The sequence below is a fragment of the Apodemus sylvaticus genome, chromosome 1 (assembly GCF_947179515.1).
Source record: "Apodemus sylvaticus chromosome 1, mApoSyl1.1, whole genome shotgun sequence".
NCBI classification, from domain to species: domain Eukaryota; kingdom Metazoa; phylum Chordata; class Mammalia; order Rodentia; family Muridae; genus Apodemus; species Apodemus sylvaticus.
Window position 1 is genome coordinate 208,754,264 of NC_067472.1, and position 26,771 is coordinate 208,781,034.

The 26,771-nt window shown below is 46.9% G+C and overlaps 2 protein-coding genes across 2 annotated transcripts; both read left to right on the forward strand.

The window, feature by feature from the left end:
* Positions 1 to 2,281: 2,281 nt before the first annotated feature.
* Positions 2,282 to 3,235, forward strand: LOC127684173 (olfactory receptor 10A7-like). The gene has a single exon (XM_052181138.1). It carries the CDS (start codon positions 2,282 to 2,284, stop codon positions 3,233 to 3,235), a length of 954 nt encoding a protein of 317 aa, XP_052037098.1.
* A 14,955-nt stretch (positions 3,236 to 18,190) lies between these two features.
* On the forward strand, positions 18,191 to 19,117 carry LOC127684182 (olfactory receptor 5V1-like). The gene has a single exon (XM_052181148.1). It carries the CDS (start codon positions 18,191 to 18,193, stop codon positions 19,115 to 19,117), a length of 927 nt encoding a protein of 308 aa, XP_052037108.1.
* The last annotated feature ends 7,654 nt before the right edge of the window (positions 19,118 to 26,771 follow it).

Sequence of the window (26,771 nt, forward strand, 5' to 3'; positions counted from 1 at the left end):
GTGCGTGTGTGTCTGTATAAGGTGGAGGTTAAAGGTGGCCATTTTTTCTAACCTGGCTAGCTCGCAAATAATTGAGATTGAGACGTACTGATTTATTCAATACACTTTCCGCACAGTAACTGAGCAGATATCCCTACACTATGTGCTATCTAGTTACTTCCAGCTACACACCCCGAGTGACTTCCATTTAGTTTCACCTCACCTCACTCTGCTATAGCTGTCTGTCCTCGTGGAGAAATCCCTTGGTGATTCCTCCTTCTGCCTGACCTTACGATGTCCTCATCCTCCTCCCCCTCCTCCTCCTCCTCACCTCCTCCTCCCCCTTCTTCTTCCTCTTCCTTCTACTCCTCCCATCTTCCTCCTCCCCCTCCTTCTTCCTCTTCCTTCTACTCCTCCCCTCTTCCTCCTCCCCCTCCTTCTGCCTCCTCCCCCTCCTCCTTCTCCTCCTCCTCCCCCTCCTACTCCCCCTCGTCCTCCTCTTCTCCTTCTTCCTCCTCCTCCCCCTCCTCTTCCTCCCCCCTGCTCCTCTTCCTTCTCCTCCCCTCCCCCCCTCCTCCTCCTCCTCCCCTTTCTCCTCATCGTCCCCTATCTGCCGTGTGGCCCTTTTGCTCCTGGACCCTCACCTACCTCATAATGAACTTTTTCTAGTTCCCCTCCCTCTGACCCCAACCTGGGACCTGAAGTCCAGCTTTCCTCTCTTCTCTGCACAGACATTGGCTGTTCAGCTTTTATTAACCATCAGAGATAATTGGGAAGCCTTCTGTACACTGCATTGATACAGGAGAATCTTCATGACAATGCCCATGTCTGGACTATAACTAGATCTCAGTACACAGAAATTAGTATCTGAAAACACAGTGCACACAGTGCACATGCCCCTCCAGGGTGTGTGTGTGTGTGTGTGTGTGTGTTTGTGTGTGTGTGTGTGCACACACGCTCTCTTGTGTGCACACTAGCATGTGGGCTACTGTAGTATGCCCATGTGAAGGTATACTTGCCTGTGCATTAGAATTAGAATGTAGAGGTCCGTGCTGTTGTCTTCAATCACTGTTCCCCTTTTATTTTAATGTTTACAACGTTTTGATGATCATGTGTATAGCGTGCCCTTGGTGAGCGTGTTTATGTTCATGAGTCCTCACGCAGAAGCCAGAGGAGGGCACTGTGTCTTGTCGCTCTCTGCCCCACTTCTTTAAGACACAGCCCCGCAGTGACCAGAGGTTTCCATTTCACCTACACTGATTGTCCAGAGAGCTCCCAGGGTGTGCCTGTCTCTGTTCCCCCACACTGTAGTTATGACCATGTAAAGCCATGGCTGGTTTGTACGTGGGTGCTGGGGATGTGAACACAGCTCCCCAGGTTCTCACAGTGAGCTGTCTTACCCACTGCACCATCGCTCCAATGCCCATGGTTTCATGACCCACGGTGCTCACAGGCTACAAAACAAATAGACTTTGTTGAATAGGAGGAAAAATTCACCTAGTATTTGTTCAATTACAACTACAGTCGGAAAGTATAGATAGTAGAAAGGCGGTGCTTGCTGTATTCTGGCCGTCAAGCTGTAGGCCCTCAGAGGGCGTCATCTATTGATATGTGATATTGATATTGGCTGTGAGGGGGAGGGGATGCGTGTGCCACGCAGATGTCAGAGAACATCTTCCAGGGGTGGGCACTTCGCTGCCACTCTGTAGGCACAGAGGATTGAACCCAGGTCTTCCTGCTTAGTGCCAAGCTCCTTTATTCTCTGAGCCATCTTGGCAACCTTGAAGATGACAGTTGAATGTGTACCTGGAGACTGAGAACAGTCTAACAGTGTCAGCACACACAGGGAACTGGGCTGTGTAAAGGCAAAGGCCCTGGGGGTGTCATGCTGGGGTGGAGGGAGGATGGGAGGTGTGGAGGGTCAGAAGAACCTGTTAGAGACTCGAGGACACTGTGGAGATGTGGCCACGAGTCGGCACACATTCCATCCTTACAAACCGACAAGGACAGCACCAACTCTGAGGTGCTGCACATCCGCTGGGGGCGATCAGTAGAACACAAACCAGGGAAGTGGAGCGCAGGCAGGTCAGCACCTGAGGTCACTCCATTCATCCCACACTTTAACTGAGGTGTTTTGAAAAGATCTTGGTTGTAAGGGGATTTGATTTGCACTTGGATAGACTTTCCTGTGACTGTAGTAGATGGAACCTACAGGCTGCAGTTCTCACTTCATCTTCTCCTCCTCAGCCCTCCACGGGGATCCTCCCTGGTCCTTAACACAGTGCCTTCTAGTCCTGGGCCCATGCCACCGTCCTGGGCAGCGCCACCCTGGGCCAATCAGAGCCGCGCACGCGAGCTGGAGTTCGTGCTGCTGGGTTTCGCGCACGTGCCCGCGCTCCGCCCGATGCTCGCAGTGCTCTTCCTGGCAGCCTTCCTGCTCACCATGTTGGGCAACTCGCTCATCGTCCTGCTCACCAGCCTGGACGTAGGCCTGCGCACACCCATGTACTTCTTCCTGCGCCAGCTGGCGCTGGTGGAGATCTGCTTCTCCCTGGACGTGGCACCCCGTCTGCTGGTGACCCTGCTGCAGCCTGGACGCGGGGTGTCCCCCACGAGCTGTGCCCTGCAGATGCTCCTTGTGCTGTCCTGTGTCACATCTGAGTGCTTCCTCCTCACGGTCATGGCCTGGGACCGCTTCCTGGCCATATGCAGACCCCTGCGCTATGGCGCCATCATGAGCCCTCAGCTGTGCTACCTGCTAGCTGCTACCTGCTGGCTGTCCGGAATCCCTGTTTCACTCTTCTTAACCATCTGGCTGTTTAACTTCCCCTTCTGTGGGCCACGTGGCATCAGACACTTCTTCTGTGACATAGCGCCTCTGCTGAGCCTGGTGTGTGCAGACACCAGCGTCTTCGAGGCCACTGTGTTCGTGGTCACCGTCCTCGTCATCATGGTTCCCTTCTGTCTCATAGCCGCATCCTATGTGATGATTCTGGCTGCTGTCCTTAGGATGCCATCAGCCTCTGGGCGCCACAAGGCCCTGTCCACCTGCGCCTCCCATCTTATAGTGGTAATTCTGTTTTATGGCACGACGGGGGTCATCCACTTGCGCCCCAAGGCCAGCTACTCTCCTGAGAGCAAGCAAGTGGTGTCCCTGTCATATACCATGGTGACCCCTATGCTCAACCCTCTCATCTACAGCCTGCGGAACAAGGAGGTCAAGGCTGCCTTTGGGCGTGTGTGCTGTGGACGCTAAGAGTCTAGACTCCACGAGTGAGCTCTCTCCTCTGCCAGCTTTCAGAGTCAAGTAATTACTGAGGCCCACTTTCCCAGTGTGGTTTAGCACCCTCACTTTCTCCTAGGAAACCCAGGCCATTTCCCTACCTACGAGAAGGCAGAACACCAAACTCATTGCTGATCAGGATTTTTTAAATGACGGTAGACAAGTGAATCCACTTAGCCACGTAGAGTGCAGCAGCTCGAGTCTTCTGCAAGAATGCCATGTAACACACCATCTCCACATTCAGTGTCTCACCGCCTGCACCTCATTCCAATTCCCTTTCAATAACCTGAGAGCCAGGTAATCGAGGCTGGACCCACCGGGGTGACATTTTTGACTTGGGCTAATTTTGATCATGCTAATGGATGTTGATCAAGTTTCCTATGATTCAGCTGAAGATGTTTTGGTCCATAAACCTCTTGAGACCCAAAGCTGGTTCAGAAATGGCTTTTCATTCCAGTAGCTGAAGTGTAAGAGTGGAGACCCAGCTGCATGAGAGATGAAGAATTGTGAGACAATCCAAACCCTGTGGGGAGATTTAAAATCAAGAGGCAGTTGAGACTCTTACCCTTTATGTGAAGGAGGCCGGAGGTTCATCTAACTTTATATCCTTCATAGGGAAAGTGAGGAACTGGAGACAGTAATTCAACATCAGAAATCCAGATCTGAATGTTTCCTTTTCAGATTTTATTCATTATTTTCTATTGTCTTATTTGGGTTTTATTACATGCACATTCCCTTACATAAATATATACACACATACAGAAACAAAAAATGAAAATACATCTTAACAAACAAGCAGGAGGTTATTTTTTATCGATAATAGAGCCAACCAAATAAAACCAAAACTAGTAGAAGTCCTATTGATTGATGAATTCCTGAATCTAATCCTCCCTGAAGTTTGGTCTACTCCCCTCTGTGAATAAATAAATTCACTTCGACTAAAGCCTATCTGGATTGAGTTTCCTATCTCTTGGCAAGACTCCTGATTTTAGTCCTAACAAAGCACTAGCCTAGGACTTGAGAGGGAATGGTGGTGATGGTGGTGATGGTGGTGATGATGGTGCAGGTGGTGATGATGGTGATGGTGGTGATGGAGGTGATGGTGGTGATGATGGTGATGATGGTGATGGTGGTGATGATGGTGATGATGGTGATGGTGGTGATGGTGGTGATGATGGTGATGATGATGGAGGTTGTGGTGATGCTCATGACAATGGTGACTATGGTAACTGGGGTGATATTGCTGTTACTACATAGCGAATTGAAGGGTTTTGTTCTGGGAAATTACATAACCTTCCGGGTTAAACATTTCTGGGCTGAGTTAAATAAAGATGTCCTTGCACACGGCACTAGAACCAAAGCACCATTACACTAACCCAACGTGTAGTGACCAGGAACAGCATCACCACCGCCGCCATCATCTAGGGTGCAGATTTACACTGACTGCTTCTTTATGTCTCTGCAGTAGCCATGGCTGTTAGAAATCAGAGGCCACTGAGCTCCAGTCCATTCCTTCCTGGTTACAGAGCACAACATTAACCCTGAGGAAGTAGAGGGGGTTCACGCTGTCTGGAAGACTGTGGTCCACCATGTGTACGTAAAACAGTGACTTTTCTGTTGCTGTGATAAAGCACCATGATGAATGTAGCTACCTGAAGAAACAGTATTTATGCTAGTGGCTGCAGAGGGTCGAGTCCATGTTGGCACAGTGGAACTGGAAGCTAGGTGCTTACACCTAGAACCACAAGCTGAAAGCAGAGAGTGAGTGAGTTTGGTGTGTCACCTCAAAGCCCAACCCCAGTGTCACACCCCCTTCAGCAAGACCATGCCTCACAAACTTTCCCAAACAAGATCACCATCTGGGGAAAGAATATGCAAATGCCCAAGAGTAAGAGAGTTATTTATCATTCAGCCCATCACAGCACTACAATATTTAAGCAACTCTTTAATCTTATGCCTCTCTGTACAAAACATAGCTACTACATCGGAAGATCCCTGAGAGTGGGTACTACATGGGCCAATATTTCTCCCATCCAAGTGCTAACCAGGTCTGACCTTGCTTAGCTTCTGAGATCAGACAAGATAGGGTGTGTCCAGGGTGGTATGGCCTCAGACTCAATAGTTAGAACATGATGGACATCTGCTAGTATTTTTGAGAAGCTATACAGCATTAGTTTTCATGACAACATAGTAAATGTCTTGGCTAACAGTTTTCAAAAGTGTATGTTTAATACCCACACACGTATAATAATAAAAATGATCCCATTGGAAGATAATTTAATACACTGAGCTGAATGGCATCGAAAATGCACTACTTCTGTCTTCAATGATCCTGGGAGAAAAGCAAAGTCACAGAGTTTGATTTTGGTGGTTTAAAATCAGCTTAGTTGGTCAAAATGTAAAACTTCTGAAATAAAGATTAAAGCTGACTTTTGAAGCTATTGGATCAATATCCTTAGTATTCTGTAATATTCTGTAATCCTCTGTAATATTCTGTCCTCATTCAGAAAATTACCAATTATGGACCCATTGTGTGGCTTGATCAGAAAAAGAAGTGAACCCTATTTGGGTAGAGAAATAAAGAGGTAATACGTATTTTTTGTATATTGTAATGTTTGGTTTAACTTTTAAAGGGTAGACCATATTTCGTCAAAAGAAAAAATAATCTGTTATAGCATAAATATATCTGTCAGGAGTTCACACAGTTTTTATCACTAGTGCACATATGATTAAGGATAAAGTATACAGAAGGATTTGCACAAGCATTCTAGGTTACACATAAAGACAAAAAGAGAGCTCACTTCATGGTTAGTGAATTTCTCGGCAGAAACATGGTAGAATGTAAAAGATGAAGGATGGGGAGGAGGGCTGTGAGCCGTTGTGTTCTGGACGTGACATGACCGGGGCACATACGGATCCAGTTACCTGCAGAAGGTCACGCCAGCATGACTAGCGCACAGTCAGCAGACAGCACGAATTAGACTCCATGCATTTAAAATAAACGGAGAGGAAACAAGGGTGGAAGGGGAACATGTCTGGAGGAAGTGGAAGGGAAATTGAGGAGGATGTCTACAAGGTATATGCATTGTATACAATGATGGAATTGTCAAAGAATAAAAAATGATATTCTAAAATAAAACAAAAGCAGTGAAAACAGGAGGAATAAGTAGTGCATTATGAAAAAATTCTATAAATATGCTTGCAGATTTCTTTCTTGTTTACTATAAACTTTGTAGTTTTTGCCTTTGGGAGAAAGTAGTTAAATATACTACTTTCAGTACATGAAAATGTTGGGGTGAAGTCAGGAGGAGTTGGAGGGGACAATTGGTATGAATGTGATCAAAATACATAGAATTCCACAGAAAACATAAAAAATATATTTTTAAAAGAAAAATTTTGCCAGGTGGTAGTGATTTACCCCTTTAATCCCAGCACTCAGGAGGCAGAAGTGGGCAGATCTCTGTGAGTTCAAAACTACACAGAGAAACCCTGTCTTACAAAAATCAAGAAAGGTGGCTGGAGAGATGGCTCAGTGGTTAAGAGCACTGACTGCCCTTCCAAAGGTCCTGAGTTCAATTCGGAGCAATCACATGGTGGTTCACAATCATCTGCAATGGGTTCTGGTGACCTTTTCTGCTCTGTCTAAAGAAAGTGACAGTGTACTCATATACATGAAGCAAATAAATCTTTTTAAAAATCTGCTCCATCCCACTGAAAGAAGGAAGGAAAGAAAGAAAGACAGATAGAAGGAAGGAAGGAAGGAAGGAAGGAAGGAAGGAAAGAAGGAAATAAGGAGAAAGAAAAGATAAATTTTTTTTCACTTAGGGTTTGATGATATCTCTAGGGCATTGGTTTCCTAGAGGTTTTTTATCATGTATGTGAATGTTTTCTTGCTTGTATGTCTTTGTATTTTTTAAAATTTTTTATTGGTATGTTTTTTACTTACATTTCAAATGATTTCCCCTTTTCTGGGTCCCCACTCCCCGCAAGTCCCATAAGCCCTCTTCCCTCCCCCTGTTCCTCCATCTACCCCTTCTCGCTTCCCTGTTCTGGAATTCCCCTATACTCTTGCACTGAGTCTTTCCAGAACCAGGGGCCACTCCTCCATTCTTTTTGGACATCATTTAATTTGTGGATTATGTCTTGGGTATTCAAAGTTTCTAGGCTAATATCCACTTATCAGTGAGTGCATACCATGATTTATCTTTTAAGACTGGGTTACCTTACTTAGTATGATGTTCTCCAGCTCCATCCATTTGCCTAAGAATTTCATGAATTCATTGTTTCTAATGGCTGAATAGTACTCCATTGTGTAAATATACCACATTTTTTTTATACATTCCTCTGCTGAAGGACACCTGGGTTCTTTCCAGCTTCTGGCTACTACAAATAGGGCTGCTATGAACATAGTGGAGCATGTGTCCTTATTGCATGCTGAAGAATCCTCTGGATATATACCCAGGAGTGGTATAACAGGGTCCTCAGGAAAGGACAGGAATTCAAGGCCCATATCTAAACATAGTAAAAGCAATATACAGCAAACCAGTAGCCAACATTAAACTAAATGGAGAGAAACTTGAAGCAATCCCACTAAAATCAGGGACTAGACAAGGCTGCCCCCTCTCTCCATCATATCTTTTCAATATAGTTCTTGAAGTCCTAGCTAGAGCAATTAGACAACATAAGGAAGTCAAAGGGATACAAATTGGAAAGGAAGAAGTCAAACTATCACTATTTGCAGATGATATGATCGTATACTTAAGTGACACTAAAAACTCTACTAGAGAACTCCTACAGCTGATAAACAACTTCAGCAAAGTGGCTGGCTACAAAATCAATGCATGCAAATCAGTAGCCGTTATATATTCAAAGGATAAGCAGACTGAGAAAGAAATTAGGGAAATGACTCCCTTCACAATAGCTACAAACAGCATAAAGTATCTTGGGGTGACTCTGACCAAACAAGTGAAAGACCTATATGACAAGAACTTCAGATCTCTGAAGAAGGAAATCAAAGAAGATCTCAGAAAATGGAAAAATCTTCCATGCTCGTGGATTGGCAGGATTAATATAGTTAAAATGGCCATCTTGCCAAAGGCAATCTACAGATTCAATGCTATCCCCATAAAAATCCCAACCCAGTTCTTCACAGAGCTAGAAAGAGCAATTCTCAAATTCATCTGGAATAACAAAAAACCCAGGATAGCTAAAACTATTCTCAACAGTAAAAGAACTTCAGGGGGATTCAGTATCCCAGACTTTAAACTTTACTACAGAGCAATAGTGATAAAAACTGCATGGTATTGGTACAATGTCAGGCAGGCGGATCAATGGAACAGGATTGAAGACCCAGAAATGAACCCACACACCTATGGTCACTTGATCTTTGACAAAAGAGCTGAAAGCATCCAATGGAAAAAAGATAGTCTTTTCAACAAATGGTGCTGGTTCAATTGGAGGTCAGCATGCAGAAGAATGCAAATCGATCCATTCTTATCTCCTTGTACTAAGCTCAACTCCAAATGGATCAAGGACCTCCACATAATACCTGACACACTGAAACTAATAGAAAAGAAACTGGGGAAGACCCTGGAGGACATGGGCACAGGGGAAAAGTTTCTGAATAGAACACCAATAGCTTATGCTCTAAGATCAAGAATTGACAAATGGGACCTCATAAAACTACAAAGTTTCTGTAAGGCAAAGGACACTGTCAAAAGGACAAAACGTCAACCAACAGATTGGGAAAGGATCTTCACCAACCCTAAATCCGACAGAGGGCTAATATCCAATATATACAATGAACTCAAGAAGGTAGAACCTAGAGAACCAAATAACCCCATTAAAAAGTGGGGTATGGAGCTAAACAAAGAATTTTCACATGAAGAACTTCGGAGGGCTGAGAAACACCTTAAGAAATGTTCAACATCATTAGTCATTAGGAAAATGCAAATCAAAACAACTCTGCTCTGCCACCCCTGTGCTCCCTGCACTCCTGGCTGTACCTACCTTAGACAGTCACTGGAGAGAAAATGTAAAAACAATTCTTAACAATAAAGAACTTATGGGGGAAGTCATCATTCCTGTCCTCAAGCAATACTACAGAGAAATAGTGATAAAAACTTTGTGATATTATTACAGAGACAGACAGGTTGATCAATGGAATCAAACTGAAGACCCAGGAATAAACTCACAACCTATGGACACTTGATCCTTGATAAGAAGTCAAAAATATACAATGGAAAAAAGAAAACATCTTCAATAAATGGTGGTCTAAGTGGAAGTCTGTATGTATAAAAATGAAAATAGACCCATGTTTGTCACCTTGAACAAAGCTTAAGTCCAAGTGGATCAGGGACCTCAACATAAAACCAGATACACTGAATCTAATAGAAGAGAAAGTTTGAAAGGGCCTCAAACTCATGGGCATGGGGGAAATTTCCTAAATAGAACTCCAATGGCTCAAGCTCTAAGATCAAGAATTGATAAATGCAACCTCATGAAACTGAAAAGCTTATGTAAGGCAAAGGATATAGTCAATAGGACAAATAGAAAACCTAAAGATTGGGGGGGAAATCTTCACTAACTCCACATCTCATAGAGGGCTAATATCCAAGGTATATAAACAACTCAAGAAGCTAACTTCCAAAAAACCCAAAGAATCCAATCAAAGCATGGGGTATAGAACTAAACAGAATTCACAACAGAGGAATCTCAAATGGCCAAGAAGCCCTTAACAAAGTCCTTAGTCATCAGGGAAATGCAAATCAAAAACCCCGAGATTCCACCTCACACCAATCAGAATGACTAAGATCAAAACCTCAGGTTTTGTTGAGAAGGAGGAGGAGGAGGAACACTCTTCCATTTCTGGTGGGATTGTAAACTGGCACAACCACTCTGGAAATCAATCTGGAGATTCCTCAGAAAATTGGAAATAGATCTACCTGAAGACCCAGCAATACCACTCCTGGGCATATACCCAAAAGATGCCCCACCGTGCTAGAGCAGCGTGTGTTCCACTGTGTTCATAGAGGCCTTATTTGTCATAGCCAGAAGCTGGGAACAGCCCGGATGTCCCATAACAGATGAATGAATACAGAAAATGTGGTTCATTTACACAATGGAATACTACTCAGCTATGAAGAGCAAGAACATCATGAGTTTTTCAGGCAAATGGATGGAACTAGGAAATATTATCCCGAGAGAGGTAACATAGACACAGAAGGACGTGCATGGAATATGCTCACTAATAAATGGGTATTAGCCAAAAAAAAGTACAAAATACTCAAGCATAATCCACAGAACTCGAGAAGGTTAAGTCAAAGCGCCCAAGTAAGGATGCTTCAGTCTTACTTGAGAGGGAGAAGAAAGCAGAGGGAAGAGGGAGAGAGGGAAATGGGTGGGAGAGGGAAGTAAGGGGGAGAGGAAAAGGGGAACATGACCAGGTATTGTGTGTGTGTGTGGGGGGGGGGGACCAGGAGTGAAGCCTCAAGGGCCAGCAACGTGAATGGAAATATGCAACCTAAGGAGGTAGGGGGGGGGACCCTCTAGAATGTACCAGAGACCTGGGAGAGGAGAGAATCTCAGGACTCAAAGGGATGGAAATTAGATGAATGGCCTAACAGTGGTGAGAGGGAACTTGTAGAATCCACCTCAGGTAGAAAGACAGGGCATCGAGTGTAAGGACGGGATCGCCATCTTTGATGGTTTGGATACACTAGTCCCAGGGAGTGGCGCTATTAGATGATGTGGCTCTGCTGGAGTAGCTGTGGCCTTGTCACTGTGAGTGTGAGCTTTAAGACCCTTATCCTAGCCAATATTCTGCTAGCAGCCTTCAGATGAAGATGTAAAACTCTCAGCTAGTCCTGCACTGTGCCTGCCCAAAGGTTGCCATGCTCCTGCCTTGATGCTAATGACCTGAACTTCTGAAACTGTAAGCCAGCCCCAGTTAAATGTCGTCTTTATAAGAAGAGTTCTTGGTCATGGTGTCAATGCACAGCAATGAAAGCCCTAACTAAGACACCATCCCACAGTCAAAAACTGCGACCCAGAATTGTTCCTGTCTAAAAGAACTGCAGGGACAAAAATGGAGAAGAGACTGAGGGAAAGGAGGTCGGTAGAGTTGCCTGTCCTGCATTCGCTCTGCCACAGTGCGCTGGCCACTTGGGGAGGCAGAACGTGGGGAGTTTGGCTGAACTACACCTATGCAGCATGGGGCACATGCTGAGCTGTGGAGAAGCAGCGAGTCGGCGCTCCTGAGGTGGGAATTCAGTCTGACATGCAGGGAAGCTGGCGTGGCTTGTGGGTCCCTGGACCTGTGATGAGGCTGGGCTCATGGGGTTCTCAGGCTCTTGATCATCCAGACACTGCTGGGAGTCACGGATGAGCAGAGAACCCAGTGGGGTCCCACAGGCTGGGTGTAGCCTGGGGCCAGGGGGAAAAGGGGGAGCTCTGGCTAGTTCCAGGCTGATAATTGTCCTTGGCTTGACAGGGCGGGCTTGGTGTCGGTGGGGGCTGGGAGCACAGAGAGGCCTCAGTGGCTCTGTAGGCCAAGGTCTTCTCCATGGTTCCCAGTGGTGGATCTCAATGAAAACTGCGAGTCCATGGTTCTGATCAGTTTATTGTCATGACGGGAGTTGGTTGTGTAAAGCCACGCCCTGCTTCTCAGGGTGGGCCTGGGATTAAATGCCTTTTCGCTGGGAGGAGTGTCTGGGAAGGGAAGATTATGGGCAATGCCCTCCAGGCCTCTAGGCACCTCATTAGCGTGGCGATCTCTGTCTTGAGCCTGTGTGACCACAGGACACATCTCTTTTCCTGCTGTCTTAGTTCGAGATGTCATGGATGTCTCATCTACATGTGGGAGGGCTTGGGGGCATTGGCCTTATGTGACTGAAGGCCACAAATCTAGGTGGACACTGCAGCTATGTGACAGGAGCCTGGTGCTGGGAACAGGCGGCTCCTACCATCCCTCTGGGGCTCCAGGGTATCAACCCTTTAGTTCCACCAAAGACCAGGCTTCCTCTTGGTCTGTAAGGAGCCTAGAATGGCTGCTCTCTGAGAGGCCCAACAAGCAGCTGGCTGAGACAGAGGCAGATACTTACACCCACCAATGGTCTGGAGTTGGGGACCCCTGTGGTTGAATTAGGGAAAGGGTAGAAGAAGTTGAGGAGGAGGACAACCCCATAGGAAGACTAAAGATCTCTCAGACACTGAGTCATCAACCAGGCAGCGTACACTAGCTGTTCAGAGACCCCCCTACCCTTACCTAGTAGAGGACTGCCTGATCTGGCCTCAATGAGAGAAGACTCACCTAACCTGTGAAAGACTTGAGGCCCCAGGAAATGCGGAGGCCTGGAGTGGAGTGTGTGTGTGTGTGTGTGTGTACATCCTTTTGGAGATGGCAGAGGAGGAATAGGATGAGGAACTGTTGGAGGGTGGACTGGAAGGCGGATAATGACTAGACTGAAAAAAAGAGATTAAAGATAATATTAATAATAAATATAGGTTCATAATAATTTTAGGTTTATGTATTCTCATATGTGTATATATGTGAACATATATTTATATAGACACACATATACATATATGTAAACACACATGTGTATATGGTTTTATATATACATACACATGCACATATATATGTATGTTTATACATAAACCTAAGATGTTTATCTTAGAGATGTTAAACACACACACATATGTATATGTATGTATGTGTGTGTGTGTGTATATATATATATATATATATATATATATATATATATATATATATATATTGCTTATTTTAAAATACTCATGGGGAATGAGTGCACTTGCCAGGGTGCACAGGGGCAGCAGATTGTTGTGTGTCTTTTTCTCTCAGTCTCCACTAATTCCTTTGAGGCAGGGTCTCTCTCTGAGTCTGGGTCTTTCATTTTCTCTGCTAGACCAGAAACCCATAGGCCCCAGCCAGCCATCCCCCTGTCTCTGTAACCACTTCTGGGGTTACAGGCATGCACAGGATGCCTGCTTTGTTTTATGGTTGCTACGACCTGAACTCTGCCCCCTCATGATTGTGCAGGAACAGCTCTCAGCCAGAGAGCTATCACTGCAAACAATAACCTAGGATATTTGGGAAAGATATATGAATGACATGTACAAAATGGCTAGCCCTGAATCACACAAGGTGGAAAACAGCCTAAGAATCTGCCGATGGGAGAATAAACACCTCGCCTTTTCATTTACAGCAAGAAATTATCTGCAGCACTTTAAAGAAAGGGGTATTTTATATGTGATTCCTATTTAATATCTGTCGATGACAGTTTTAAATGCAAAGTACCTGTAAAGGCAAAATAGTAAATAGTAACACAATGTTTGCTCCCATGAGTATTAACCAGAATATTTTAGAAAGGTCACAGCTGGGACCAGGGCTGATCTCCTGCCTGCTGAAGATCCTCACTCTCAGAGCTTAGAACTGCCTCAGGACACAAGGTCCCAGAGGTAAGCTTGGGCAAACTCCCAAGAAAAGCTGAGAAACAGCCCAGAGGTGGAGCTGTGGCTCAGTGCCAATCTCAAGAAATTCAGCCGACCTGGCCCATCCCCAAAGCTATCCTCGCTGTGGCTTAAAAAGTGGCTTCATCCTTGAGTACGCAATTCTCATCTTGGGTTTGTACTCAATCAGCCCCCATCAAAGAACTTGCCTCCTAGTAACCCATCGCAGCACCACACAGGGTCAGTTTCACCTACTGTATGGAGACAGTGGTCGGCAGCCAGGTAGGTATCCCTGCTACAAATTTCTAAGCAGCTGCCATTTTGTGCCTGGGATGCCTGAGGCAGCACGGGTGAGCACATCTCGGACTGTGGGGGGTGGGACGTGCGCCTTCACCACACCATGAACATAGAAATTCACTTGCTTTATAGAGAACAAAGAGGCCATTTCCTCTGAGCCGAACCACCATCACTCAGGAACACAGCTTCACGGCTATTCTTTACCCTGAAGGGCATACTCTCTCTGTGGACGTTCCTCCATCTTTACAGCCACAGGACTAACGGGAGTCAGGAGTAGTTACACCAGACGGGCATGCAGTTAGGTGGGCAGTCGCTCCATTTAGATGGTACGAGTCTGTTGGGCTTAGCATAAAACCCAAGGCAAGGTTTTGTGGGGTTGTTTACTGAGGCAACACCTCCTGTGATCTCGGCTGGCCTCAGTGAAACTCAGTCTGCAGTGGATGCTAATCCCACCTCATAAGGGAAATGTTGGATGTAGATGTTGATACTATAAGAAGGACCTAGAGATAGATTATGACGACTCTGGTTTCTTTATCTGCAAGATTCCATCTGTCAGTCAAGGTCAAATATTCTGCGGGCTCTTGAGTACCCACATCTTCTTCAGAGGACGTCGGCTGCAGTAGTGAAGAGAAGCTGAACAATTTCCTTCAGCTCTCTGCCTGAGAGATGGGGAGAGAGAGGTGGCTGCCCCCTCCCCCGCGCGCACGAGCGAGTGGGAAGGTGAGAGGTTGCAGTAGGAAGCACCCCGAACAGAGTCAGGTTCCCGCAGCATTTGACTGCTCCTTGTTTGACTGATGCACCACAAAGTCTGCGGTGAGAGAGGCCTGGGCTCAGGGTGCCCTCCTCTCTCCTCCTCTCTGAGCCTCAGTTTCTCATCTGTGAGACAGGAATAACTCCCTTGTCATTCTGAGAGCCAGGCCTGGGAAGATGGGAGCGCTGGTATATAGCTGTGTATGTAATATGTATTACTGCACATACGCATGCAGGTGTACATCTACATGTCTACATGTGTTTATATGTGTATACATGCACACACACAGAATCTCATTCCACCCTAGAATCAATGCTCCTGTGACTCTCATTAACCAATGAAAGAAATGAGGCTCAAACCTAGAGGCTCTGCCCACTTACGGCCATTGCTAATCTCAGCCATGGAGGTGGCTTTATAAAGCTGTGAGAGATGTAGATGGTGTGGATGGGGATAATGAAGCCCCTCCGTGGCTTGGGTGTCCACCAGCTGGCTCATTTAACTATCATGGCAGCTACCTGAGAGGGTATTCGCTCTGTACATTGCCAATAAGGCAGCTGGGGGACGACCTCAGCTGCTAACTTGAATGAAGCTCTGAGATCAATGCCCAGTATTGTATAAACCAGGTAGAGTGTTGCACACCTGCAGCCCAGGACTCAGAAGCTGAAGGCAGGAAGAGGAGCTGACGAACACTCTAAGCTAGTGAGGTCAAGGGCAGCCTGGGTGACACGAGATCGTGTCTCAAAGTAAACACTGCAGGGCCAGCAAGATGGCTCAGGGTGAAGGTGTTTGCTGCCACAACCGATAGCCAGAGTTCAGTCCCAGGAGTCTGCGTGGTGGAGGGAGTTGTCCTCTGGCCTTCATGGGTGCACTGTGTCATCAGCGTGTGCTCATCTTACACACAAAGAAGCACACCAATGGAAGGTTCAAATCCATTGCGCTGCAGACAAAGAACCGAGAAAGCAGAGCAGTTCGTGAGTAGTGTGGGCCTGGGGACCCTGAGCAATCCACCTCTGGATCATTCCCACGTTTTTTCTTATCATAAGATCCTGCCTTTAAAAGAAAGGGGATCCAACAATCCAAAACCAGCCAACCAACCGATCAACCAAAACCAACAAAACCCCAAAACAACAACAAAAACTTAACTAACACACAACATTCTCTAGCAGAAAGAAAAAGTTCAGATTCCCAACAAGACGAGATCCTTGTGTCCTGGAAGTTTCCCTGCGGTTCCAAAGAGCTGTGCAGGTGGGGACAAAGCCAGCTCTACTGCAAATGGGGGGGAGGGGAGGCAAACTGTGTGTGAGTGGTAATAACCGCACAAGGAGGGACATCCTTCTGCACAGCAGACACCAGGAAACAATGCACATGCAAATCAGGTTTCCAAAAGACAGCGAAGTTATTTTCATTTATTTTTAACTGTGTTTGTGGAAGATATGTGTTAAACACACACACAGACACAGACATACACACAGACAGACAGACACAGAGACACACCCAGACACACCCACAGACACACAGACACACACAGACTCACACACACAGACACACACAGACACACACACACAATAAGTTAGTGAGAATCAGCTGTCTCCATTCACCATGTGATTTTCAAGAGATCAAATTCCATTTGTCAGCCTTGGCAGCAAGCAACTTTGCCCACTGATTTACCCAGCCAAGCGGATGGCATGATTCTGGATTGTCTTGAAGGAAGGGTGTGGTCTGCGTCTTCAGGCCATACCTGGGGAGCAAGCTAGGAACTGGTGAGGGAAGGAAGGGCAGGCCCTGGGGTGAGGCTGTGTTGTTTGGCAGCCACCCTGCCCAGTGACTGGCTAGAGTGCTGGTGGCCTCCTGGTGTCTACACCACACCATGAGGGTGAGTCAGAGAGAACTACTTGCTGCTTGCAGCAGGAGATGCGCGGGAGTAAACACATGAGTGAGGAATGGTCTCTGCTCTGGAGGAAAGAGCGCAGACCTTTAGACCTCAAACTGGGTGTTTTACCTAAAAGACCGTGGACTTTTCTAGTAGTATGCAGAGAAACCTGGTGATGTGGCTCAGTTGGTAGTGTTTGCCGGGCGTACATGAGTCCCTGGGTTCAATACCCAGCACCACCTAACCTAGGTGTGCCCATGCATACCTGTGATCCTAACACTGGAGAAGTGCAGTAGAGGGATCTGGTGTTCAAAGTCACCACACAATGGGTTTTGGTTTTTTGAGACAGGGTTTCTTTGTGTAGCCCTGGCTGTTCTAGAACTGGCTTTGTAGTCCAGGCTGGCCTCAGACTCACGGAGATATGTCTGTCTGTGCCTCTTCACAAGTGCTAGGATTAAAGGCATGCACTACCATTACTTGGTTTACACAATGAATTTAAAGCTAACCTGAGTTTATGAGATCCTGTCTCAGAGGAGAAAAAAGGATAGATGGATGCATGGTAAAAAAAAAAAAAATCCTGGAACTATGAAAGCCATAGTCAGATAAAAAGTGTGTTCCTCCACTGCTCTCCAGCTTATTTTTAGAGACGGGACCTCTTCCTGGGCCTCCTACCGTCAATTTCGCTGGACAAGCTGGCCGGCAAGCTGCCTGCCTCCCCAGCACAGTGTGAGGCGGGGTGGGTGGGGTGGGTATTAGAGGGTGTGCCTCTAGACCAGCTTGTTCAGGTGGTGTTGGAACCCAGACTCAGGTCCTGGGTTCCAGCTCCCTAACCAGATAGGCACAGGATTCTACACTTTAATTAACTGACTATATATGAGCATGAGAAATTTTACAGACAGATCTGGAACTGGCAAGCCTCATTCTCTTACATGTGCAGTGTCTCGGTAGGTATTTGAGTTTGAGATCTCGGTGGAAGACAAGAAACATATGTGGGTTTAAATGGAAAAACGTGGGCATTCTCTCCAGAGGCAACTTACACTTTTAAAAATGTTTTTATTTTTTCTTTGAAAATGCCATACATATATATGATGTATCTCAATCAAATTCACCCCTCATTCCCTCCCAGCTCCCTCCCAAACCTCTCTCCTGTCTCCCTCACAGCGTCATGTCCTTCATGACCACAGGTGCTAGGTCATGTGTGTCGTGTGTGCAGCAGCCATGCCGTGGTCAGAGCACGCATCCCCATCCCCGTCCTCTTCCGACCCCTCTTGTTCCCTGGTACCTGAGAGGGAGCTGATGGGTGTGTTCCACTGGTGGCTGAACACAGCCATTTGTCAGTGCTTTCAGTGGTAATGTGTCTCTATCTATCCATTACAGTAATCACTATCCACTACAGTAAGCAGCCTCTCTGATCGCCTTACCGCAGAAAGCTACAGACACACACCTCTCACATCTTTTTCTTCCTTTCCTCACAGGTCCTTGCTATGGTTTCCAGTTCTCTTCACGCCCTCACCTTGTTCCCAGCTCCCAGAGGCGCGCCATGGCCAATCTCTCTGCAGTATCTGTGTTCATTCTGCAGGGCTTCTCCGCGGTTCCTGCCTTACAGCTGCTGAGCATGGCCATCTTTCTTCTCATATACCTGGCTGCAGTTCTGGGGAATGTCTCTATCGTGATAGCTGTGACTCTGGACCCCCATCTGCACACACCCATGTACTTTTTCCTCAAACACCTGTCCCTGGTGGATCTCTGTTCTACATCCACCACCCTGCCCCGGGCCCTGGTGGCCACCATGACAGATACCAAGGAGATATCCCTCCCGGCATGTGCATGCCAACTCTTTGCTTTTGTCTGTTTTGGCTCTCTGGAATGTTTCCTCCTCACATCCATGGCTTTTGACCGCTGTCTAGCCATCTACAGGCCCCTGACATACGGGGTGACCATGAGTTCTCAGGCCTGTGTCTCCCTGGTGGTGGTGGCCTGGGTCAGTGGGCTCCTCTTTTCTACCTTTCACATGGTCAACACTTTCTCCTTGCCCTTCTGTGGCCCCAACATGATCGATCACTTCTTCTGTGACATCCCCCCACTCATGCATCTAGCCTGTGGCGACACCCAAGGCCATGAAGCTGTGGGTTTTGTAGTTAGTGGCTGCGTCATTATGACTTGTTTTGCCCTCACTTCCCTGTCTTATGTTCTTATTGTGTACACAGTAGTTCACATCCGTTCTGCCGCTGGCCGCCGGAAGGCCTTCTCCACGTGCTCCTCCCATCTGGCCACGGTGCTTCTGTTCTATGGCACTGGAAGCTCCACCTACATGCAGCCCACAGCCCACTACTCCCCACTGCAAGGCCGCATGGCCGCCATATTCTATTCTATCCTCACACCAACTCTGAATCCACTTATCTACAGCCTTAGAAACAAGGACATGAAAGCATCTCTGAGGAAGCTTTACCCACAGGTACCATCCTAGAACCTGACATTTGGACACAATCCCCTTGTAACCGTGCTGAAGGCCACCTGAAAGGCCACTGTTACTCTTTGGAATAGTTACTGGCCTTTTGTGTTGCTTTCTAGGGGCCAAGGGGAACGGCCTACTGATTAGCCAGTGTGCTGACCGGTGGTTTATCTCCTTGGCTGCCCACTCTTTCGTGTTTCTATTCCCCCCAGACTGAAATGTGTGGCCTCGTCAAGAAATGGAGAAGGCTTGAGTGGCTCATGATACTCACAAGAAACTTAGAAGAATCACCAAAGACTCTCCCAAAGGTTAGGCGAACTGTAGACTTGAGGTAGCTGCCAGCATTGTGTGCAGGGACCCATAGTTACAGAGCTTTCCCGAGACACCGACCATGCTGAAGTGAAGCTGCCCAAGTCATTCACATTCCCCTACCCCGCAACCATGCTGCTGTAACTCGCTCTAATAAACTCATTGGTCATCAAATCAGATTTGGATAGAATCGCTGCTTTGGTCTGCCGTTGCCCTCAGTGGGCTGAGTCGGGGTTTCTGTGCCTCTTCCTACATATGCATTAAAGAGTAGCCAGCTGCCTGCTTCTGTAAGATGGGGCTAGCTTGAATCATGTAGTGGGGTCTGCTGAGTGAGGCTTCCATGACGCATTCAAAGAGTTGGATTCCTTGGCAATGTCAAAACAACCCTATTCTTGAGACGTTGGGGTTTTAACATTGATAAATGTACGGAAGGGTTTACCGCATAGTGTCTACACACTGGGACTGGAGAGATGGACCAGCAATGAAGGGTAGTTAGTGTTCTTCCAGAGTCCAGAGTTTGAGTGTTCTCAGTCAGCTCACAACCGCCATAACTCTCATCCTAGGGCATCTGATGCCCTCTTCTGGCTGCTATAGGAACTGCACTCAAGTGCAGACACACACACACACACACACACACTTCACACAGAAATGCATACTTGTAGATGTAAACATGAATCTTTTAAAACTAAATATAAAAATAAGGCAGTAGGGACAGTATGAGATTTAAAAATGTACTACTGGCTAAACAAAGGCTAAACAAAATAAAAAGGTTAATATCATATCCCTAGTGCTAATAGTAAATGTAAGATAGCTCTTAGCAAGTAAATATGATGGCTGCCAAGCCTGACAGCTCAAGTTCAAATCCCAGGCAGGAGCTACAAGGTGGAAAGAGAGAACTGATTCCTGAGTGTTTTCTTCTTTCTTCACACATGTGTCTTCACACATGCATAAACACACACACACACACAGTACACATACACCTATGCACAAACAATGTAGTATGGTTTTTTAAATATTTTTTATTGTGTCACGTACAAACTTATTACAACAAAACGAAAGAGTTTCAATACGATTTCATCGTGGAGTAACAATCACGGTCATCACATCTTTTTAAAAGCAGAAAAATCACATGCACACTTACAGACAGCATAATGATTGAAGAATCAAAACTACAAAAATTACAAAGAATGCTGATGTAAGACAAATCAAGAAAACAACAAACAAGCAAACAGTACAATGGCCCTGAGACAGATCCTGCACGATGTGATTCGACTTCATCTGTCATTCGTTATTTTGATTCAAAGAAGGGCTCCTGAAGGACAAGAACCCTTTTTACACAGGTCAACAAGTTCAACTCAAGAGTGGTTGGTGTGTGTAATTAAATAAAAACCTCCACAGTGAAGTTCACAAGGGGGTAGATTTTGTAGGCTTGAGAAAGAAAGCAAAACGACCAAATGATATAATAGATGTCTTGCTGGAAAAAAAAATATTCAAAAAAGTCTAAAACAGGCAGAGGAAAGCACATGGGGTGACAATAAGCGTGGGTGTGGGTGCGTGCCAACCTTTATTCTATAAAGAAAGCAGCTGGTGTAAAAGAAAAATGGTCGAAAAGAAGTGTAGGAAACACAGTGTGCTAGCATTTTGTCTACGGTTCGTCCCAGTTACCTGGCAATGGCGGCTGTGCCTGGCTCACTATGAAAGGCTCTGCTCACCCCTCTGCTCTCTCTCTTGCTCTTGCCTTCCTGCCCCATATCTGTCTTCTTGCCCCTTCCCCACCCTCTCCCTGTTCCCTGCCCCCACTCCGCTCTCTCCGCGTGCTCCTGGCCAGCCCCTACTCCTCTATTCCTCTATTCTCTGTCTCTCTGCCTTTCTCCATCTCTGCTACCCTCTCCCCTCCCCTCCCCATGCCCTGAATAAACTCTATTCTGTACTATACTGTCATGTGGCTGGTCCCTCAGTGGGAAGGGATGCCTCGGCGTGGCCCACAGAGGCACCCCCTTCCCCATACCTGACTACACATCCGCCAAACATATTTCTTCTTTATCTTTTAATGAAACACAACATTTTGTGCCGAGACTCCGATTTAGAAACTCCACAGGTTTGCATCCCCCCTGCTACCTCGTGGAGAGCCAATGATCTGTAGCCCAAACCCTGGGCTGAGAACTGGTAAGCCCCCTCCCCCACTACTCAGCACAACCATCCCCACGGTCCAAGAGGAGAGCTCTTGAGCTCGGAGTTGAGAATAGAGACATTCAGTCTTTTCACTGACCCTCATTCTAGGTCATTTTCCCTTGGGTGAGGTTTTCCTCTCTCTGCTGAGATGGCCCAGAGCTTGGCCCAGAGCACTCCGTGAAGACCTAGTTATTTATAATAGTGCCCTCAGGACGCTGGTAAGGGTAGTTAATAACTCTACTCTCACACAGTGGATTGGTCTTCTCCGCCTTGTCCCTAATTACTGGGATGTCCTGTCTAAATCACAGCATGCATCAAGCAATATCTGTACATGTACTGGAGTTTTGGGTCTGGCCCCTGCCACCTGCTGGGGACTCTGTTTGCTGAGATGTTGCTTTTCCGAGCTTCCATCTGCCCCTGTCCCTGTGCTCTCTCTCTCTCTCTCTCTCTCTCTCTCTCCCTCCCTCCCTCCCTCTCTCCATCTCTCTTTTTCCTTCTCCTTCTTCTTCTTCCTCTCTCTCTCCCTCTCTCTTTCTCCTTCTCCTTCTTCTTTTCTTCTCCTTCTTCTTCTTTTCTACTTCTTCTTCTTTTCTTCTTTTCTTCTTCTTCTTTTTCTTTTCTTCTTCTTTTTCTTTTCTCTTCTTCTTCTTCTTCTTCTTCTTCTTCTTCTTCTTCTTCTTCTTCTTCTTCTTCTTCTTCTTCTTCTTCTTCCTCCTCCTCCTCCTCCTCCTCCTCCTCCTCCTCCTCCTCCTCCTCCTCCTCCTCCTCTCTCTCTCTCTCTCTCTCTCTCTCTCTCTCTCTCTCTCTCTCTCTCTCTCTCTCCCTCTCTCCAGGACTCTGCTCCCACGTTCTGCCCACTGTCCCATCTGCCCACTTGAGCTCTGCTGCAGTGGTGAGAAAGCAGCTTTTGCCCTGCCCTCCTGTGCTTCCCGCGCCCTGTGTGGGGCAGGATACTGTGCTACTTTGCCCTACCACGAGGGATGCGCATAAACTCTCTGTCCCTGCACAGGACCGCGCCCGCCTGCACACTTTCCAGCCTCAGCACTGCACCACCCCTGCCTTCTTAACTCTGCCTTGAGCGGAGTTACTAGGATACAGAGCGCCGCTGCTTCGGTGGATTCCTTTCCCTGCCCACCGTGGCACACGGCCCTCCCACGGTCCTGCCACCACTGCGGCGCCCGCTTGTGCCCGGGAATGCCACAGCACAGCCCCCATCCCTTGGCGCTGTCGCCACCACTATTGTGGCTCCTTGCACTCAGTCAACTCTCCCAAGGCTGGACCAACGCCCCCATACCAACTTTTCCAGGTTTCCTAGAGACATGCTGACCCAAAGTCAGCAAGAGGTAGCTAAAGATCACGATGACCCTATTCCTGCTGCACCATCACCTCTTACTAATTTTTCTTTTTTAATTAAACTAAAATGAGGGAATGCTAGCATTTTGTCTAAACTCTACCCTACAGTTGCCTTGCAATGGTCAGGTGTGCCTGACACACTATAAAAGTAGCTGCTTGCCTTATTTATAATAGCCAGAAGCTGGAAAGAACCCAGATGTCCCTCAAAGGAGGAATGGATACAGAAAATGTGGTATATTTACACAATGGAATACTACTCAGCAATTAGAAACAACGAATTCACAAAATTTTTAGGCAAATGGTTTGATCTGGAAAATATCATCCTAAGTGAGGTAACCCAGTCACAGAAGAATACACATGGAATGCAATCTCTGATAAGTGGATTTTGATTAGCCCAGAAGCTCTGAATACCCAAGGCACAAATTGCATAACAAATGACTCCCATGAGGAAGTATGGAGAAGGTCCTGATCCTGGAAAGGATTGATCTAGCATTGGAGGGGAATATAAGGACAGAGAAAAAGGAGGGAGGTGATTGGAGAAGGGATGGAGAGAAGAAGGTTTATGGGACATATGGGGAGGGGGGATCCGGGAAAGGGGAAATCATTTGGAATGTAAACAAAGAATATAGAAAATAAAAATATTTTAAAAAATAAAGTAGCTGCTTGCCCCTCCGCCTTTCCTTGCTCCTGCTCTGACCTCTCCCCCTCCCCCACTCCCCTCTCACCTCTCTCTCCACATGCTCAAGGCCAGCCTCCATTTCTCTACTCTTCTCCCTCTCTCTCCCCCTCTCTCTCCCTTCCCCTCCCTCCCTTTCCCTCCCTCCCTCCCTTCCTTCCCCCCTCCATCCTGTGGCTGGTCCCTCAGGAGGAAGGGGTGCCTCAGCACAGGCCTGTGGAGAATCCCCTCCCCTCATACCTGACTGCACATCCCATCCACAAAGCGCATCCCTTTCTTCTTCATCTTGTTATAAAGTACAACACAATGCTCAACGAGCACCCAAGAACCTGCTTAGTTTCTTTCAAACTCGAGTCACTACCGCTAGATTCCCCAGTGTATACACCGCCAGTGGCCAGGAACGAGCACAGGGCACTCTGTGTCACCAGCCCCCACGCAGAACAAATTCATCTTTCCAAAAGTAGTCTGTATATACTAAGAACTTCATAATAATTCTACACGTTTACAATTATAAAAACACAGAGTCAAACATCCAAACGACCACAGAGCAGCCTCACAGGTGAATGTACCTGCCAAGGAACCTAGAAAAGAGGTAACTGGTGACAACGGGCGATGGGGACAGAAGTTCTGCAATGCGCAAAACTGGTTCCTTTGCGTACAATGGCTAAGGGAATTCCATTTTGTACCTGGCATCTACTTTAGCACCTGCTGGTGTCTGACCTAAATTCCTGAAAACCCTGGCCCCTTGTTCCTCTCCTCAAAACTGTATTTTTGCTGGAATTTCCCACCCCAATAAGAGCATATAAGAATCATAGTCCAGTTATCATAATTATCGGCTATATGCCTGGGCTGGGCAGATCTGACACCATGCTAACTGATTCCCCAGCTCTAAGACTCCTTGCTACTTGTGGGTTCTTCTGGCCATGAGGTTCGAGCTCACCCAGGCTTCCTCCTTCTCTTTTCTCTCTGCTCCCCTCTGTCCTCCTCTCCTCTCTACCTGCCCCCATCTCAGACCTCCAGACCCATCTTTCCCCTTCACTGCCCAACCACAGGATCTAGCTTTGGCGGAAAAGATAAGATGGGGAGAAGGTTTGCATGAGATCACCTGGGTACCTGACCCGTACTTCTTGTTGGTATCAGGAACAGGCTTTGCAGGTGAGCTTCCGTGGTGATGGTGACATCGCCCATAGGCGACAGGGATCTGAACGTCTGTTGCCATGGCAATCGCCATACCTTCCCACATTCCCAGCGTTCACCTGGCTAGCTTCCCGCCCTTACCAGAGAGTGGTTACATCACTGCCCAAATAAAAGGCAGCCACTTCTGACCCTCACCCCTTTCCCTCTTTTCCCCTTTGTCGCCATCACTCCCTTTTGTCCCCTTCCCCAACAATAAACCTCTCTCCTGAGGAACTGTATTGGCCTAGTGTGGTCTGTCCGGACTCGAGATGTGATTCTAACACAGCACCGCTCTTTTGGGCGGGGGGGCAACTCCTCTTGAGGAGGCAGAATTAACATCAGAGGACAAACAGCATCAGACTAACCTACGGCTCTGTATAACCCCTGTGAGATGACTAACCACCTGCTCTGGCTTCTGTAAGGATGCTTATCGTCACAGGCAGGGGAAGTGAGCCAGTTCCTCATGTAGCTGGGGTAGGTGTGCAGCTCCTCACTACAAGCTTTGCAGAAATGGAGTAGCGCACTGTCTGCCTTTAGAAACCTTTCTGCCATCTGCTTTTGGTAGAGTGTTTCTGATTTGGCTTAGCGATGGCTGCCCTGCAAGCAGAGCTGAATCGTGTGAATAATTGCGATCTGTATTGCACCTGTGGTCTTTTCTGAAAGGAATGTGTGTCTTGAATTTCTTAACATTCTCGGGGGCCCCAGTGAGATCCTGGGGGACACCAGCCTCAAGCCTTAGGCTCCAGGATAGGCCCTAAATGGAGGCAAGTTTTGTGTGAACTTGGGGGCCTGGGGACACTTGAGGTCACAAATTGAAGTCACTAGTTGAGGATAGGTCCTAGAGAAGGATGTGCCACAGCCAACAGGCCCTTGGGGGAAGTAGCCTTAGACAGGAGCGTGTAGAGGAATATCCCTTAATTATCTGATTGGCTAATGAAGATGACAAATAGTTAATCACTGGGCAAAAATGAGGAGGTGGGTTTTCCAGGAAAGTGAGGGGAAGGGGTGAAGAGTTGGAGGAGAGGGCCGACGGAGGAGGACAGAGGACACAAGTTGGAAGGAAGATGGAGCGGAAGTGTATGACCTGGAGGAAAGGCAGGCAGCGAAGGACTTCATCGCTGGGGAAGAAAGTGCTATAGAGGCATATCTACCCAACATAGGTACATAGTTCATAAATACATAGCTGAGTTGCATTTTCCTTGCATGGACTTATTGGGGTTGGAGATTAGAACTCAACTAACCTGAGACAAATGATCAGTGCCCCTCCCCTCCATTACAAGGCTGGGGCAGCGATCTAGGCTGCAGCAGTGTGTGGTTGAAAGGTGACTGGGTCTCAGGGGCCTACAGAGGTTCTCTCTCCAAGCCCAGGCAGACTGCTAAGGCCAGAGGGAGCACCCCAGCCTGGAGCTGGACCTGGACAGTGCTGTGTAGGACTCACAGGGAGGGCCAGGGGACCCTGGAACACAACTGCCTGTGCAGTAGCTTTTGGGCAGACACAGTGAACCGATCGGGGCATCTATGTCCGAGAGAGCCTTTCTGTGTTTGCTTCGCTGGATCCCCCACAGCTACACAGGACATGGGCAGCCAGACTCTGAACTGAACAGCAGAGGGAGACAAAGGTATGGAGGGCTCCCCATCGGTAATAAGCATCATGCATTGATAATAAAGAGAGATACATATTTTTGATACTTCAAGATGAGAAACACAATAAATACCTTTTGGGCTTTAAGGGATGGTATTTTGAATGGTTTGATGGGCATGAATTTAAAGGAAATAGACACCTTGTCATTTACCAGTACTGCAATATTTATTCTTTTGATCTACTGTCTTCTAAAAAAAAAAAAAACAGGGCCCTAGATAAAAAAAATTCCTTGCCTTAGAAAAGAGATTACAGGTAAGACTAGACCTATAGGTTCAGGATTTTATAGACCAAGAGAAGCAACAGAAAAAGAAAAATAAGGGTTGGAAACAGGAGCTGGAAGA

Excerpts from the sequence above, each read along its gene's own strand:
- LOC127684173 (XM_052181138.1), top strand. The coding sequence starts at position 2,282 with ATGCCACCGTCCTGGGCAGCGCCACCCTGGGCCAATCAGAGCCGCGCA.
- LOC127684182 (XM_052181148.1), top strand. The coding sequence starts at position 18,191 with ATGGCCAATCTCTCTGCAGTATCTGTGTTCATTCTGCAGGGCTTCTCC.